Source organism: Terrapene carolina, unplaced genomic scaffold (assembly GCF_002925995.2).
Source record: "Terrapene carolina triunguis isolate 2854851 unplaced genomic scaffold, T_m_triunguis-2.0 Scaffold194, whole genome shotgun sequence".
In the NCBI taxonomy this organism is placed as follows: domain Eukaryota; kingdom Metazoa; phylum Chordata; order Testudines; family Emydidae; genus Terrapene; species Terrapene triunguis.
In genome coordinates this window covers 632,786-651,951 of record NW_020664545.1, presented here as the reverse complement: position 1 = coordinate 651,951, position 19,166 = coordinate 632,786, and the positions used below count along the sequence as shown (strand labels likewise).

Sequence of the window (19,166 nt, the reverse complement as noted above, 5' to 3'; positions counted from 1 at the left end):
TGCATAACAGATCATTACAAATCTAGCTGCTGAAGTTTGGGGTATTTGCATTTCTCATTCAGTTGGCAAAATATAACATGTGATTTCAGTCCCCTCTATCTGATTTGATTATGCTGTATCACATCTTGCAAATTAGAGTCCAAAAGAGTTAATGGTATCAGATACAGCAAGATCAGCTGATTAAATAGTGCTTTCCACAGTGACCCCTTCCTGTTTTCTGTTCTAAACTGCAAACTTGAGCTCCAGCAACTAGCAAACCTCAAATTCTACTTCTGCTTTCAAGTAGAAAAAAGCAAGGCAAAATGCTTGCATGCGCTCCCTGTTCTGTAAAGCATCCTGGGTAAAATTTTCAAAAGCACCTAAGTGACTCACATAGAAAAATAAGACAAGACAAAAACCCCTTATCACTGGTGGTTGAACACTTTTCACAAAGTAATCACTCCATATCTGACCTCTCAGCCTTCATCCTCAAAGGAAACCTGCACAACACCTTCAAAAGAGGAGCGAGGGAGCTTAAATTCATAACTTTTCTAGACACTAAAAATCAAACTCAATAGGGACTAGGCAGGCCACTCGTCTGGTTTTTAAACCAACAGTCCTGCTTTTGTAATGTTTGTTCTCTATCCAACGATGCCATAATGGAGAGCGCCCCACTTCACCACCACCAGCATAACCTTGCAGACACTATGAGGTCACACCAGTGGGGGCAAGATGACACAATCTTCAAAATGGTGCCCCTATATGGCGTGACCCTACACGCGCATCACACTGACAGGGATGGGATCATGCCCACACCATTCCCAGAAATACCAGAATTTCCAGTATTCCAGGTATATATGAGTGGCCACCCTAATAAGGACACTGGATTTAATGCTTATTACAACAATCTGTAACCCACTAACACCCCTCTTTTGCCCAATGAGTGCAGAGGTGTTAACTATTTATGCTAAACAATCTGTTTCATCTTGTATTTAGCTGTGACATTCTAAGTACCTGTCCCAGACCAGAAGAAGAGCTCTGTGTAAGCTCAAAAGTTTCACCAACAGAAGTTAGCCCAATAAAAGATATTACCTCACCCACCTTGTCTCTAACTGACTTGGTCACTTCTGGAAACTTTACCTCATATTCCTTCTGCACCAAAATTAATGTAGAATTTGGAATCCTCCACAAATGATTGTATTAAAACTTTTACACATTGTTTGAATACAATCCCTTGACAGTTTTAGAATTAATTCCCTCAGCATTTCCCCTGCTATTAGTCATGCATTCACTGGTGGATTACTGAAGGGTCATCTGCATCCTGCAAATTTACTATTTTAGAAAAATATATTCTAATTTAGAGTAAAAAATGGAAGAGATTAAATTCAAGAACTGTTTATGTTTGCCCTCTTGTTATCTCGCACTGTTCTAGACTGATTTTACCCCTGTTTGAGACTGGTGGTTGCCGTCTTTCCTTCTGCTGGAAACGATGTAATAATTAAAACAGAATTTGCTCAGAACACTTACGGGTTAATCAAAATTTCTCCCCAACTGAGAACATGCGTCTGCCTGAAGCAAACCTTTACAGCAGAGAAATAAATCCCTGCGAAAGGGAGTTCACAATGGAAATGCTAAAGACATCCTCACCATGCAGAAAAGCACCACGGGACTCGGAGCGGTAACTATTTCAATGGAGAGCTATTTACTTAGGAAAACATTCACTGTATTCCTGATTCAGTGGAACCAAGTGACTGGTTCTGCTTGATCCTAGACTCAAATACTGACAGTGTTCTAATGAGAGACACCCAATGAATCCTTCACCCCAGCACATTGAGCTCTGGCTGTGAAAATATAACTGATCAAAACTGACATCTTTGAAGACGAGAATGTAACTTGCAAAGGCAAAATAGAGAAATAGCCTATTTCAAAAGAGGAGCAAATGGTCTATTTTATCTATGCAGAAAGTTAGTTGCAAGGAAACTTTAGATATTAAAAACAAAAATAATTTAAAAATCTGTCTTCAAAGTAGCAGATCAACACAGACTTGGATTTTCAATGCCTCTGCAAGAGAAAGGCCTTCAAAATCCTCCCTAAAAATGACACAGACCAGCAATTATTCAAAAAGTTTTTAAGAAGTTATTTGTGCAAAGAAAAATTTCAGCCTAAGTTTACCTCCAGTACTGGTCCAGCTCCCAAAATAGTTCTCTCCACACCACTCGCGTACCCCTTCTGACTCAGTGCGGTGAAACAATGAATTAAAAAGTTTGTACTTTGAGTTTTTCCAGATCCACTTTCACCTGAAATGACTATGCACTGGTTGACATGTTTTTTAAGCATTGTGTGATAAGCCACATCAGCTATGGCAAAAATATGGGGCTCCAACTTCCCAAGTTGGTGATTTTCGTACATCTTGACATATTTGGGGTTATAAATGGGCAAGAATTTGAAGGGATTGATGGCAATCAGAATGCTTCCTGCATATGTATAAATCTTGTGTTTTAGAAAGCGGCGTTTGAGATTCTCTAGGAGTGTTGTTTCTGTTAAATTGGAGAGATTGCATAAATCATCAAAGTTTTCCTGATGCCATGGAAGAAAACCCCTTTCAACCAATCGTCGAGCGTCCTTCTCCTTGGACACCAATTGCATATGGACATATTTGATGGTCCCATCAGTGTCCCTCTCTTGCAAAAGAAAGTAGTACCCATCGTTTTGTGGATGCTCATCCTGAGCACGGCGGGGCCAAAGCAAAACCCTATGAACAGGAGAGTCATTCAAATCAAGTACCCATTCTTCACCTCCTGATTCTTTCACCTCCACAAGCACATAATGCTTTGAGACATCCAAGTTCAAAATATGTATCACATCCTTGATTACATCTGAAGTGGTGCTGTCCTTAGTTGCAGTGACTGTGCAGCAGGTGGTGCTTTCTGTCGAGAGCTGGGGGTAAATATGAAGATTATAGGCCGCCTTCTCCTGGCAAACTGCACTGCCAGCATCTTTTAAACTCATTCTGCCCCCAACCTGACTTCAGCATACCGCCCCAGCTTGTTGCTCAATGCCCATTATCTGCAAAAGGAGAGTGAAGAGAGTTAGATGTTAAAAGGTATCCTGTCCAACCGGTTTCCCTGAAATACAAAAGCAACTGAACCAAAAAATAAAAAATTATCTGAAATATAAGATGTAGTTATTACACAGGCAAATTTATGGAAAGGAAGGTGTTTTCCTGAACATCAGTGATGTTATTGCAAACAAACTGCCCATTTTTACTTAGGATCTCTCATTGGAAAGGTTTGCTTTATGAGTGAGACTCAGATGGAAGAGGTTGGAGTGGAAAGAGTTTGAGCATCTGGGTTTCACAAGCTGTTCCTTCCAGCCTGCATTTTCTCAGATAGTTCTCTCCTCACATAAGCACAGTAACACAGTGGCTATTTCTTTCATAAAACACACAGCAATTACTGAGAAGAGACACAATTTAGAGTTAATTTCATTACTATCAATCAACAACCACACCCTTAATGCCCCAAAGTGTATTTTTGCTTTTCACCTCCTATTTGAGGAAGAGATAAACTAAAATTAGTCTAAATTGTAGCACATTTCAGTTATGATTTTGTAACTAGCTCCTCTGGGATTCACAACTCTCATTCCATTCCTAAAGAACCCCCTATTCATTCCTTTACCCTTGTCTTTCTAACTATTGCTTCATCTCTCTCCTACCATTTGCTTTCAAGCTCCTCATGCATGAAGCTCCTGTACTGTCATTGATTCCCACTACCTTGATTTCCCCCCCTCAACTCCTAGTGGACCCCTGCAATTGAGCTTCAGTTTCATGGGAGTAGAGAGAGTTAAAAGATGCTGGTCTGTACTCCTCTTTGATCTGCAATCCACTCTGAATCACTGTCCTTCGCTCAGTGTGGTGCTTCACCAGGCATTCAACTGCCATCTAGTTACGTTCCATGGGTAGTCACACTACAAGTACAAACCATTGTGACTGTGGTACACTGAGTTCAATGACCTCTATAATTAACTTATCAGTGGAGAGCAGTTTCCCAAGGGAAATCTTACAGCTTAGGCAGATGGACAATGAAGCTCTATCTTTGCTCTCTTCAATTTAAGGTGCTCTATTACAGTAAACTCAGAGGATGCTACTTGAACAAGTGACCCAAATACAAGTCACAAATTAAACCAAAACACAGTACAAAAGTCAATTCAAGTTACAAATTAACATGCAGTCATTTTCAATGGCAGACAATATTAGACCAAAGGGTTCCACAAATAAGATGCACAGAGAGTTGGAAACATTCTTTTGTTGGCATTTCCACCACAGGCAGGCGGTCGGTCAATGAATCGTTCCAGAGAAGCACATGACAGTTCTGCCACTCCTGAACATAGTCTAAAAATGGAGAACTTCATTTCTAAGCAATTCTGTGTAGAAGCAAGAGTTTCTGAAACATTTTCTGTTATGCACGTTTCTTAGATTATCTTCAGTTCATCTTTATCAACTGGGAGGCAGAATGAACTACAAACAGTGGGACAAATAATGGCACTTCTCTGATTAATCCACATGATCCCTTGCAGAATGGTTTCTTATTCTGCATAAAAATTAAGTCTATCTTTCACTTCTAAGAGGCTCGTTGTGACACTCACACAGGCGGTTGGATCAGAGGACTCGGGAAATCCCATCCATTTCTTAAATCTATAATTATCACTGATTTTTGACTCGTAGCAGACACTCAACCACAAAGGTTAAAGGGCTATATAAGAGCAAGTCCACACTTAAAATGTTTCATCGGCGCAACTGTACTGGTGCAGCTGCACCACTGTAGCACTTTAATGAAGATGCTCTAAACTGACGGGAGAGAGGCAGAAGCTATGTCAGAGGGAGAAGCTTTGCCAAGCAGCAGCAAAGTAAAATTTACAAGACTCTGCTCCTTTCACCACTGCTACTCAGAACCCCAGTCAGCAGTGACACTATCAACAATCAGAATTTCACCTTACTGCTGCTTGGGAACGCTAAAAGCAGTAGAAGGGACCCTGGAATTATTCATGGAAAACATACAAAAAACCACTGAAGCTACAGAAGATGAAGAATGACAAAGACCACTTCACCTTCTCTCCTCAGCCAGGCAGTTCTGGGGAAAAAGTAGAGTAGCTTAGACCCTCCCCAATCACAGAATTCCTGCTCTCTTCCAGCAGCGAGAAGTTTCAGACACTTACTAGCCAGAGACTGATATGAAAGATGGACCCAAGCAGAGTCCAGAGGAAGCATTCCCATAGAAATCTCAGCAGCCTTCTACTTCCCAGCTGTTGAAGGCTGCTTTTCTTATCTAGGCATTGACCTTGTTGATAAAGCCCACCTAACCTCATCTTCTACCTAATATAAAGGCTGTCTGGTACATTTTTCACTCATCCATCACATTTTCCAAAACTACAGTTTTGGATAGCTGCTGGGGGAAATGGAACACAGTAGCCTCAGCTCTGTTCATGGAAGACAAGAGGCACATTATAACATGAAATACTGCTTGTTTAGGGGACAGCTGGTGGTCTGAGCTCAGGAGATTTCCAAGACTGAGAAACAGGAAAAAGAAATATTTCTCACTCTGGGGAAGGCTGATCACTGACAAAGCAACATGCAGACGGTAGACATCAACCTGAAAGTATTTATGCTAGACACAGATTTGCAGTACATGCAGTCATCACAGGCATCTGCTTTAGGGGACATCAAACAGACAAGGCAGTTCTGTTTCCTCACTGGGATGGTCTAGGGCACAGAGTTTTCAGTGAAAAGAACTTGCTGCAACATGATTACTACATACATTCACAGAGGGAGAAAATAGGAAGAGTCACCATAATGGTTGCTTCACTTCAACCAAATATGAAATCCAGATGCGGTTTGCTTTATTTTAATACTGTTGAATTTTCAGAGGCCCTCTTCCTCCTTGTGGAACAGTCACCTAATGTAAAATATTTAGAGAGTTATTTAATATTGATGTTAAAGGTTATTTTAATGTTAAAGGCTGGGATTTTCAAAGGACTCTAAGGAAATTGGGTACCCAGCTTTCAATGAATTCCTTTTGAATTGATTTGCCTTTGAAAAATCCAGCTTAAATTATTCAATAATTACTTTGCGTGAAGGTGACCAAAACCATTAAAACTAAAATGTTAAAGTTCACTTTGGAGTAGTCTGAAATGCAATGTTGCAATAATCCATTTCAAATACAAACAGGAGGAGAACCTCAGCGCAGTGTCATAAAATTAGAAGCTTTAAAGCATATCAATTGTTAGGCCTAATTACCTTGACAGTATCCTTTAAAAAGAGCTAAAAGTGGTCTCATGAAATCTTCAAAAGCAAAGCAGAAATGAACATGGATGTTCTGTGAAGCAACAGGAATTCAGCAAAATAGGATGTAAATATCTACTGTTCTACCCATCAATCTGCTTACAAATCCCAGCAGAAGTTGCCTCCACTATTCATCCCAACAGCTCAAGGCCATGATTTGGCAGGTAGTGAGCTGAGGGCTTCTCTGCCTACAAGTTCAAAAACTATACTAAATCATAACCTAGAGCAGTGATTCTTAAACTTTTGTACTGGTGACCCCTTTCATATAGCAAGTCTCTGAGTGCGACCCCCCTTATAAATTAAAAACACTTTTTTATATATTTAACACCATTATAAATGCTGGAGGCAAAGTGGGGTTTGGGGTGGAGGCTGACAGCTCGTGACCCCCCCATGTAATAACCTCACGACCCCCTGAGGGGTCCTGACCCCCAGTTTGAGAACCCCTGACCTAGAGGCTGAAATACACTTCTCTTGGGATAAACATTTAAAATCACTCAAACAGGAGAAATCAAACATTTCAACTAAACTAGGCCTCAAGCCAAGACGAGATATACCCTAGAGCCCTGTTGGACCCAGCAAGGGGTTTGGTGGGCCTTTTTTCATATTTTGCTCAATGACAGCTCCAAGGACTGCCCAAGCAGATAGGCCTTTTCTGCATAGTGGTGGGAGGGGACTGTCTGAGGTTCTAAAATACTGGCCTGGGTAGTGTGGCTGAGGAAATAACCTTTTGGAACATGCTCTAGACTAGGTAGAAACTAGTCAATGCTGGTCAGGCAAACCATATTTAAAATTGTGCTGAATTTGCTTATAACAGTTTTATTAGCTGGTTCAGACACTTAGCGCTTCAGTGTAAACAGGGTCCTAAATGATACACAAAACTGAGGTCAGCTGTAGCAGAGACATTTGACACAGAAGAAAATTAGACTCTGAAGATGAATGTCTGTTGCCACAGATTATTACTGGAATTTCAGAAGGAAATAGTATGTCTAAGCAGTCTGCTAGAGCTAGTAGAGTACATTACAGAAGTGAAGTCATGATGTACTACTGGAGAACTACTAGAGATCTAGGCTGATACAAAAGAAACCAAACCACAGACCTTCAGATAAAATTATCTTCTTCCGCCTCTCTTGATTTCCTTATTGATTTAAAGTAGGACATTTATCATATGACCCAAGCAATGTTATTTTTTATTATTTGTATTACAGTAGCACCCGAGGAGCCCTAGTCATGAATCAGGGTCCCATAGTACTAGGTGCTGAACAAACAGAACAAAAAGTCCTTGTCCCAAAGAGCTTAAAAATCTAAGTGTATGACAAGAGACAACGGATGGATACAGAAAGACAGGGAGTACAAGAAAACAATGAGACAATATTGGTCACCATGACAGGCAGTGGCTTCTGCACACCAGCAGCAGCACTGTCACAGAACAGGAGAGTTTTAAGGAAGGATTTGAAGGAAAATAAAGAGGTAGCTTTATGGATGTTTATAGGGAGCACCTCACAAGTCTGAGAGGTAGCATGCGAGAGAGCATGAAAGATGCTTGTCTGAAAATTTAGCAAGTGGGCAATGCACGCTGACATCATGAGCCAACAACTGGCTTCAGTCGTTCTTGTTTACTTCCCTTTTATAGTGTATTAATACAAACAGAACCTTGCCGCATTAAAAACTAATAATTTGAATAGCACTTAGCCCTTCATCTTCAAAACACTGTACAAAAACTATTAATCCTCACAAAGCTATGAGGCAGGTATTTCCCTCATCTTACAGAGGAGGAAACTTATACAGAGATAATTAAGTGACTTGGCCGTGATCGCAGCAGGTCACTGGCTAAAACAAGGTTAGAACTAAGGAGTTCTTGACTCCCAGACCTGGATCCCAGTCCACCAGACTCTGTTACCTCTGCAGACATGAATAGAGGAACAACTACATGGAATCCATGTGCTGCAAAGGAGTTAACAAAGCATAGCTCACTATTCTTATCGCAATCTGAAGTACTATTATATATGCCAGGTTTCAGAGTAGCAGCCGTGTTAGTCTGTATCCGCAAAAAGAACAGGAGTACTTGTGGCACCTTAGAGACTAACAAATTTATTAGAGCATAAGCTTTCGTGGGCTACAACCCACTTCTTCGGATGCATATATATATATGCATATATATATTATATATGCTGCACTTGCATCATCTCTATCTCCTCTTCCAATATTTTGGGAAAGTACTTTCAGGCTTCAGCAAGCCAAATTGATGTGACTGCTGAGATTGGAGGCAAATGTAATCTGGAACAATAGGGCAAGACAGGTAAACTGAAGCCAAAATTATAGAAAATTATAGGTCCCCTTTCTCTGACCACCTCGACTGGAGCAAGGATACCTGCCAGCCTGGAAGAGGGAAAGCAACAAAATAGCAAAATCTTTTTTCTGTTTCGGTTTTCATTACTCTTCCCTTCCGACTATATAATATACAGAATATTAACAGAATACTTACAAGAGGCACTAATATAATCAGTCTGTTAAGGATCACTGCTTAAACCAATATTCATTTTTATGCTAAGTACATGCAAATTGCTCAGCACTGAGTATACTGAAGATTTCCCAAACAATAAGCTATTCAACATGAGAGCATCTCATTCACTCTGTCACAGAAGAAGGGAGTAGCTGCCATTTACATCATTGGAGAAGAGCAACATCCCAGAACACAAATCATTTTCTTTGGGTGGAGGAGAGGGGAAGCAACATGCTTTAATTTTACCAAGTGATTAGCACTAACTTTTTAAATTCTCTTCTTGCACAGACAGACAATGTGAAGAGGAAGACATTGGAGTTGGGAAACTAGGCTAACAAGCAAATTTCAATGACTAATTCTGTAGATAGTTTCAAACTGCTCTTGAGCCACAATAATATCAATTACATTTTGTAAAGTACATAAGAACACTCTCTATTTTACAATCTGGTAAGCTATTGGAAAACAGGACAGTGCTTCAGCCAGTACAGGGTAGCTGTTTAGTTTAAATAAGGCCATAATTTGAAGCTGCATATTTATCCAGTGAATCATACTGAAGCTAAAAAGGGAAAGCTACCATTACAACAAAAATGTGCAGGAAGAACTGTTCATATATTTCAGTTCTTTCCATTTTCATGTACACTTGGACTGCCTCATACTTAGGGCCCTTAGTTTTCAGGTTTTATTTTATTTATTTTTTCCCCAGGAATTTATCTGTGTTTATTTCTACTACAACAAAAACAGATGAAAATCAGTGCAAAAAAATTAATTTTTCTGGGTAAATATAGGGGTTTATTTTAGTGGACGGAAGGACAGGGGAAAAAGTATTCAGTAGATTAATGCTTTGATGAATGGAATTCAATGTGGTTGCTGCAGAACTAAAACAGAACTCAAAACATAATGCCACCTCTGAGTTTAAGAAAACAATGTGTCTCTAATCCAGAAATGAAACTTTTCATTTGAATAAACAGTTATCTATTGTAGACTTAGAACTATTAGCCTATAAATATTTACATTTAATAATTGGGCCACACCATTTGCAGCGCATACACTCAACTTCATCCTCTCCTCCTGTTTTTGTTTTTTTTAAACTTTCAAATACTGCCTTGTGTTCTGATACACTAAAATGGGAAGAAAACAAAAATCTGTATCAAATATTTAAACCATTGCCAGCTAACAGCTTGAAATGCGTACGTGGTGGGCGTGAGATTCATCAGTATGTTCAGATGCTACTCCTGGGGAAATCTGCATCACTGCGTGTGCGCATAATTCATGTTCCCCGCAGATTTCTTTGTTTCCCTACAGAAAAATGAATTCTGCTGGGGAAACAAAGGGAAGCCACAAGAGTGGCCACGCGCCCCTCCCTGACAGTGGAAGCAGGTCGGTTTGGGCACCTGGAGCAACCAGTAGAGACGTAAATCACTGCTGTGGGGGGTCTGGGCAGTCATGTGTGTGAGAGAGAGAGGCACTCTTTCCCTCTCGCTTGCTATTGCAGCACACTTGGCATGGAGGGGCAGGGCATCAGAGTGTTTCTGAGAAGGTAGGCATGGGGCAGGCTCTGTCCCCTCAGGAAGAGCAAATGTAGCAGCCTGCCTACCTGCTTAATGAATTGTTCCCATTGTCTTTGTGAATTCCCCGAGTATAAAACAGGTGTAAAAGTTTTAAGGCTCCTTTACATTGCCAGAGTGGTATAAAGGACAGTATGGCCTTATAAATGCTTATGGTGCTTTAGTGATTAGAACTGAACTAAATTTTTTGACTGAAAAAATTTCCTATCAAAATGTGCTCTATCATCTGTTTGCTGCTGACTTTTCTGGAGATGGTCAGTAGCCAATATAAATTGTGAGTTTGATTCCCCAGCTATCACCTGCTCTTCAGTTGCCTATTATGTAACACTGAGCATATGGCTGCATATATTTGTTGACTAATAACTAGAAATAAAGGGTCAAACCTAGCTACATTACTATTAGGCAAAGGGGTTTCGGAATTTTCTCCAATGCGCCCCACTTCCATTCTCCATCCATTGTATTGTAGTTTAAATAAATTACCAAAATAATTGAAACCAGTGTGATTATATTGCGTTATTTTGATAAATAAAATATGGAGAATTTTAAAATATTGTGTGCATAATTTTTAATTTTTTGGCACAGAATTTCCCCAGGAGTAAGATGTGTACGCACTTCAGAGCTTGCATGCATGCCTGTTTGTTTATTGTGTGTATCTTCTAGACTACTTCAACTGGCAGCTTTGCATATCCACACAGACTAATGTAAAAAGAACAGGAGTACTTGTGGCACCTTAGAGACTAACAAATTTATTTGAGCATGAGCTTATATTAGTCTCTAAGGTGCCACAAGTACTCCTGTTCTTTTTACGGATACAGACTAACACTGCTACTACTCTGAAACAGACTAATGTATTATCTGAATACATATATCTCATGCAATGTACTGTATTTTCCTAATAAGTTATTTTTTATATATTTGAATGATACAAAAGTAGGGTGAAAATCAGAAAAAGAGAATAATGCTTTTTGTAAAACCCAGGATTTTTTCTGGTAAAAATCAGTTTAAACTGAAAACGAAGGGGCTTACTCATACTACACAGTTTCAAAGATGTATGATTTTATTTTGGCAGTGTTCATTGTTATGTATTTTTCAACATGAAAATAGCAACAATACGTGTCTGATATCCAAAGTCAAATACAGTTCAGTAATATTTAAATTCAAACCACAGACTTTACAAGATACTAGTGTCCCTGAGTAATGTGAAACACCAATTTTCAGTTATTTCTTTGCTTCAGAAACATACAGTTATTGACTATGACAGCAGCACTGTTTCTTAAACTGAAAAGGAGAAATTCTCCATCTCCCATAAGAGAGGATATTATAGAGGTGCCCCAACAAGTCCAAGGCTGCACTGAGCTTTTCCACTTAAAGCAAGGTTTAAATCCCTTAAATTAACATTGAGCTTCCCAAACATGTACCACTTCTTTCAATAAAAACAAACTTGAATTCTCTTGAAAATGTTCATATTACAATCAGCTGCAGACTGAGAAGTCTAAGCAACTTGAAATCCTTCTTTCTGGATATTTTACATACAAATGTAAGATTTTATTGGATTCACTATAACTATTTTAATGCTCTTAGACTTGTAATTTCCCACATTAGTTAATCCTGAATCAAACATCATCAAAGATTGGTTTTTGATGGCTAAACGTTATTACATTTTTCTTAACTGTTGTAATCAAGGAAACCAAGGGACAAAGAGTCTTTGCCATCAGCTTCCTATCACAGAACAAGCTGGAATATAGTAGGGGAGGCTGCAGGGAAAAAGGGAGCAAGCATGCTTCTTACCTCACCCTATCCCCACCCCAACCTCAGCTTTGCTGCTCAGTGCTGCATAAGGTAGAGGAGGTATTCCCCACCCTCTCAACTACCTGCTCTGCTCCTTACCACCCCTCAAGCCCCTGCATCACAGCCCCACTCTGCCCAGGCCCCAAAGTCCCTACAAATCACATTCAAAGGAATTGGATGTGTGCATTGTATCACACACAGATGCACAGCTTAGTTCTGAACTCAGCAAAATTAAGATCTCTATTGGACATAATTTTACTTCAAAAGCCTATAATGCATTATTACCTAAATTAATCTGATGTCAGAATTAAAGCTATGGTGCTTATTAAGTGAGATTGAGAGGAATAAGCTGTGTGTGGCTGTATGGTGGAAACGAAATGGAGTTAGCTGTGGAGGCAGAGTCAGAGCTTGTTTGGATACCATGAGGATTGTGTGGCAAAGTGCATGAACGAAGGTGGCCTGGATGTTAATGTTGTCTTTCCTGGTGATTTTCTTAGAACATAAGAATGACCATAGTGCGTCAGAAACAAAGGTCCATCTAGAACAGTATCCCATTTTCTGACAGTGGCAGGTGTCAGACGATTTAGAGAGAATGAACACAACAAGGCAATTATTGAGTGATCCATCCACTGTCGTCTGGACCCAGCTTCTGGCAGTCAGAGTCATAAGGACAGCATGGGGTTGCGTCCCTGACCATTTTGGCTAATAGCCATTGATAGACCTATCCTCCATGAACTCACCTACTTTTTTTTTGAATCCAGTTATATTTTTGACCTTCACAACATCCCCTGTCAACTAGTCCCACAGGTTGACTATGCCTGGTGTGAAGAAGTATTTCTTTATGTTTGTTTTAAACCTGCTGCCTATTAGTTTTATTGGATGACCCCTGGTTCTTGTGTTATGTGAAGGGGTAAATAACTCTTCCCCATACCATTCATGATTTTAAAGATCTCTATCATATCTCCCTTCAGTTGTCTCTTTTCCAAGCTGAACAGTCCCACTCTTTTTAATCTCTCTTCATATGGAAGCTGTTCCATAGCCTTAATCATTTTTGTTGCCCTTCTCTGTACCTTTTCCAATTCTAATGTATCTTTTTTGAGATGGGATGACCAATACTACATGCAGTATTCAAGGTGTGGGCATACCATGGATTTATATAGTGACATTATCTGTCTTATTATCTATTCCCTTCCTAATTGTTACTAATATTGTTAGCTTTTTGGACTGCTGCTGCTGAACATTGATCAGATGTTTTCAGAGAACTATCCACTGTTTCTTGAGTGGTAACAGATAATTTAGCCACCATCATTTTGTATAATTGGGATTATGCTTTCCAACGTGCATTACTTTGCATTTATCAACATTGAATTTCATCTGCCATTTTGTTGCTCAGTCATCCAGTTTTGTGAGATCCCTTTGTAACTCTTCGCAGTCAGCTTTGGATCTCAATGATTTTTTTATCATCTGCAAACTTTGCCATCTCACTCTTTACCTATTTTTCCAGATCATTTATGAATATGTTGAATAGCACTTGTCCCAGTACAGGTCCCTGGGGGATCCTGCTATTTACCTCTCCACTGTGAAAACTGACCATTTATTCCTACCCTTTCTTTTCTTATCTTTTAACCAGCTATTGATCCATGAGAGGACCTTCCCTCTTGTCCTATGACTGCCTACTTTGCTTAAGAGTCAGTGAGGGACCTTGTCAAAGACTTTCTGAAAGTCCAAGTACACTACACCCACTGGATCACTTGGTCCACATGCTTGTTGGCCCCCCTCAAAGAATTCTAATAGATTGGTGGGGCAGGATTTCCCTTGACAAAAGCCATGTTGACTCTCCCCCGGTTCTTCATTCAATTAGTAGTAGTACTCTGCTAGGGCCTAGTTTCCTGAAGGAGGCTGGGTCCCCATTGTGCTGGGTGCTCATTGAGCTCTCTCCCAGCGCTGGCGCGTGACCACACTCGCGCTTCAAAGCGCTGCTGCGGGAGCGCTCCCGCGGGAGCACTTTGAAGTTTCGAGTGTAGCCACGGCCATACAAATGACCTATTGGACATTGTTCTTAAATTAAAGTTGCTTCCATATATGGACAGAGGATCCTCTTTTACCCCCATTTTAACAGTGTAAAAATATTAAACTATTTTTAAGATCATGGCTAAATGCTAGAAAGGAATTCTACATAGACATGAAATGTCTAGTTAAAAATAAATCAAACAATATCTATTCAGAGGCACTTTTTACAATCTTTAAGTCCCTAGAGATGCAATATATAACTATTTTGTATAATGGCAAGGAGAATACTTTGATCAGTTTATATATAAACATCAATCAACTATACCTTAAATCAGATAGAATAAATGCCAATTCTCACTGTTAATATTGAAGTATGGAATACCAAATCAATTTTAAAGAGAAATATTTTGTATTTGGGATTCAAAGCTGAGGACATTTTATATTTGGGATATAAGCAATGTATCTGTAGAAATTCTTAGTGTGTTATTTAAAAATTACACACACTTTCCACACCATAAATGTGTAAGAACAAATACCAAATCCTGGGATCTTTAAATAAAATCAGTTAAAAGTTATCAAGAGTTGAGACAACCAAGATTACATATTTAAGGGTTTTTTCTTTCCAAATTCCTAAGATATGAGAAACAAGACATTTATCCTTCCAACTAATAGGTCATTTTTTGAGCTGGGCAGACTTGGGTTATAAGTATATGAGTCAAACAGTTTATTCATACATCAGATTGTTCAACAGGTCTAGTGCTTGAATCACTATTTGTCAGAAAGCTCCGTTTGTACTAAGTTTCAATTATGGATAGGTCTCATTTAAATTTTTCATCAGCTGCATTTACAGTTTCTAAATTATTCAGCCCTACAAGCATTTTAAGTTCCATAACAAAACTGGAACAGAGACCTAAGAACTCCCCTATTCCTATACTGGCTAGAACTTCTGAGTTTTTGGGCTGACCCATTTCACTGACGAACAGCAGAACAGAGTCAACTTCTGGAAAACGCTCTTTATTAAGCCATTATTAAGTCATTCTCAGGTATAGCAAGAAAGCACGGTTCAACTTGATACAGTAAGGAAGCTAAGCAGAAAAAGTCTAGTACATAGCACTGTGGGCTCTCCCACGCTTGGGAGTAAGCCTGGGCACCAACGCTTAAAATTTAAGTGTTTCCCTGGGTTTTGGGAATGGGACAAGAAGGGAGCACACTGGTGCAGCAATGGCACAATAGTTGTTTGGAAAAAGGAAAAAAAAAAAAAGCTCCCACATTGTCTCCAATGGGAATCACCCACTCCAACACCGAAGTTCATTGGGGTAAAGTACAGAAGTGAATGACTAGTGAAAAAGGAACAGGAGTACTTGTGGCACCTTAGAGACTAACAAATTTATTAGAGCATAAGCTTTCGTGGGCTACAACCCACTTCTTCGGATGTAGAAAAAGGAAAGCATTTAAATACAGGATGCTGATTAATACCACCACCATCACTACCTACTCTTATATAGTACTATCCATCAATAGAGCTCAGAAAGGTGGCCAGTCATTTACAGATGGTGGAACTGAGGCACAGAGGCGGGAAGTGACTTGCCCAAGGTTACCCAGCAGGCCAAACACAGAGCTGGGAAAAGAACCCATGTCTCTTGAATCCCAGTTCGGTGCTCTGTCTTCTAGAGCACACTGCCAGAGTCAATGGAATGGCAGAGATTAACATGGATTACAGTGTAGGCATAACAAGAGAAGAGCTGATAAATTGAAATGAAGCAACAATTGCTTTTATTAAAGTCTATTTATCATTCAGGTACACTGCAACCAGATGTGATATGCTGTCGTATATGTCACACCCGATTAGAGTGACTGAATTTACTCCTTTTCTTAAGGCAAGGAAATGTTAAAATTTTGCATTTTTAGTTGTGCTATTTTATATAAATTCTGGATAATAGCATCATGCAACTTTAAAGGGAAAAAGAGTCAAAACTTTTGAAGAAGAAGAATCTTTTTAGGCAAATAAGTATATATACTCATCTCCACAAAGTTTACAACTTGTGGAGAATTATAAACACAGCCGTCTTGTTTTTCCTTCAGTTTTTTCTATATAAATCTGTTCCTGATGAGATACAACATAAAGAAACCAAAGGTTTACTGAAGTCAACGGGGGTGAATATTCATGTGCTAATTGGAATGTAGGATTGCCTCATGACAATTTTAGGACAACTGCTCCTGTTGGCCCAGTAATAGGTCTGAAATCCTTGAGCCCTTCTGAATCCTTGCAATAAATATCTTATCTGCAGATAGGAAAGCAGGCAAAGTGATATTAATCCACTTTGAAGTGTTGTGTGTGGAGGGTACTGATGCCATCATCCTTGAAAAGCTGATCACATGTCAGAGGTCTAAGACCACCTCCATGACCTCTGCTACCATCTTACAGAAGATGGAAACAAGTAATTGGAGAACTGTTGTGGGCATTGCTTATTTCTCACCAAATTCAGAAATTCTAAGTTATGAATTCCCCACGATGCTCACAAATGGAACAAGTTACGATATGAGTATTCGTCTTCAGCCATTTTTCTAGTCAAAGTACAGGAAGCTAGAAAAAAATGTATGCTTCCTAGCTTTAAGACCTTAACATTCTTTGGACATAAGACACAGTGGCAATAGTAACCACATTGCAATCCTGTCTGCTAAACACAGCAATGCAGATAGATGCAGCATAGCATAGTACAACCTACAGGCACTCTCTCTTAAAACTTGAGCACAGAGTAGGAGTCTGCCCATCACTACGGGCCTGAGGCAGCCTGTACAGTAGATGGGTCTGTAGTGCCTCCTGCTCACTGGTCTCCGTTGTAGAGCATGGAACAGAGAGCACCCACAATCACACCCGCGTGCTTGGGTTTACTTCCAAAGCCCAGGCACCAGAACGGCTTAGGAAATAGCTATGAGCTGGAAAAACCCAACGCCACTGCCAATAACAGTTCCAAGGAGTTCCGATTCCCCAAGCAAACCGTGAAGGACCTTATCTAGGGAGTTGGGGCAACCAGAGTGTGTCTTCCGCCCCCTAACCTCCCAAATCCCATGGGCAAGCCCTGCACCAGCTGAGAGGGCTTGAAGCTACAGATCCCCCCCATGTATTTAGAGGATCTGATTCAACCCACCCTCCCGCACTTCCTCTCCAGGACCCTCCTCCTCCCACCATCGCCCCATGTATGACACTTCCCATGTTAGCCTCCAGTTCTCCATTACCCATCACAAAGCAACTCCCATCTGAAGAACTTTATATAGCATTACCGCCTTCTCCCCCCAACCAGCCTCCATTCTCTCCACAAACCATCCACACGCCTTCTTCCAACCACACCTTCCCCCCACCGATCAAACCAGTCCCCTTCTCCCCCCAACCAGGGCTGCTAGAACAATTTGTATAGTGGGGGTGCTTAGAACCATTGAACCAAACTGTAAAGCCTGTATATAAAGGAAACCACTTCAATCCAGGGGGTGCTGCAGCACCCCCATCCCACTTCTCCCAACCGCCCCCAGCCTCCCCTTCCTCCCAAGCCCTTCCCCAACCACCCCTGGCCTCCCCATCCCCCTTCTCCCCACGCCCCTCCCCACCCCCCTTCTCCCCGCGCCCTCCCCAACCACCCCGGCCTCCCCATCCCCCTTCTCCCCGCGCCCTCCCCCAACCGCCCCCGGCCCCCCCACACCGGCCCCTTCCCGCTCACCCGCCGAGGGAGAGGAATGAGTGGGGCAAAGGCCCGCTCTCCATCGCGTTCCTTTGGCGGCTCGGTTGCTCGATCACTCCCAGCCCGGCGGCGGCCCCTCCTACCAGGCCCTGCCGAGGCACCGCTCACTTCCGCGTTTGAGGGGAAGGGACAGGGCAACGCCGGGCAGAGCCTGAGGCGCTCCGAGCAGCTAGTGCGCACGCGCGCCAGAGCGAGCGAGCGCCTCGCGGCTGCAGAGCGGTCTCCCTCTCCGTTCCCGCCCCTGCGCTCATCCCGGGAGCAGCGTCTCTGCTCTGCAGCCGCGGTGGGTACAAGGCGGGAACAGACGTTACTCGACAAGGGCCTGGGAAGCCCAGACTCCCTCGCGGGGATGTACACAGGCCATGTGAGCCACGCAGCCTCTTCGCGGCTCGGCAGGCAGGGGAGCGGATTGTGATGGGACTGGGCAGCTCCAAAGCACAGCCGGCTCCATTCAACCCTTGGTATTGCCTTGCACAGGCCTGGTCCCTACTGTTCTCATCAGCCTCCTACAAACCCTACAGTTCAGTGAAAGACAGCGCCCCCAGCCCGCTAGACGGCAGCAGAGCTCAGCTCCTGGAAGGCAATATTTGGGGTCGCCAGAGGCACTGGACTGAGGGGCGGGGGGCAGCAGGGTCTGGGTTTCCTTGGTGCTTGATTTGTGCCAGGGCCGAGCCCCTGGCACCCAGGGCCGGCTCCAGGCACCAACGCAGCAAGCAGGTGCTTGGGGCGGCCAACGGAAAGGGGCGGCACGTCCGGTGGCAATTCGGCAGGGGGTCCCTCAGTCCCTCCTGGAGGGAAGGACCTGCCGCCGAATTGCCGCCGAAGAATGAAGCGGCGGCGGTAGAGCTGCCATCGAAGTGCCGCGATTGCGGCTTTTTTTTTTTCCCCGCCGCTTGGGGTGGCAAAAACACTGGAGCCGGCTCTGCCGGCATCTCTAGGCTTGGCAGTTCATAGCCCAGCACCTCTAGGCTTGCTGCATCAGTTATGAATGTAAAAAAATTGCTTGAGCCCCAACATCTCTTTCATTACAAAGTAAGCACTGGGTTTGCTCTATGCCCAGCTGCACTTAGTGCGCCAGGTGGCAGCTCAGCACCAAGAAGCCGGTCCGTGCTGCATGAAAAAGGAGACAGAACTGATACCTTTCCTTCTCTCACACACATTCCCAGCCACTCTGATCTCACCTGTAGACTAGCATCACCCCATTGAGACCACGGCTCTAGGTTTTTTGCTGCCCCAAGCAAAAAAAAAAAAAA

At 41.9% G+C, this 19,166-nt stretch overlaps 1 protein-coding gene across 8 annotated transcripts in view; it reads right to left on the bottom strand.

Moving 5' to 3' along the window:
• Positions 1 to 18,009, bottom strand: part of MYO9B (myosin IXB) — a 76,563-nt gene extending 58,554 nt beyond the window's left edge. For all 8 annotated transcript variants that reach the window (XM_026654983.1, XM_026654984.1, XM_026654988.1 and 5 more), the window contains exons 1-2: positions 17,893 to 18,009; positions 2,152 to 3,045 (exon numbers count right to left, since the gene is read on the bottom strand). In XM_026654983.1, coding sequence (XP_026510768.1) covers positions 2,152 to 2,988 — 837 coding nt within the window. In that variant the 5' untranslated portion in view covers positions 2,989 to 3,045; positions 17,893 to 18,009. The remainder of the gene's footprint in view (positions 1 to 2,151; positions 3,046 to 17,892) is intronic.
• Between the last annotated feature and the right edge of the window lie 1,157 nt (positions 18,010 to 19,166).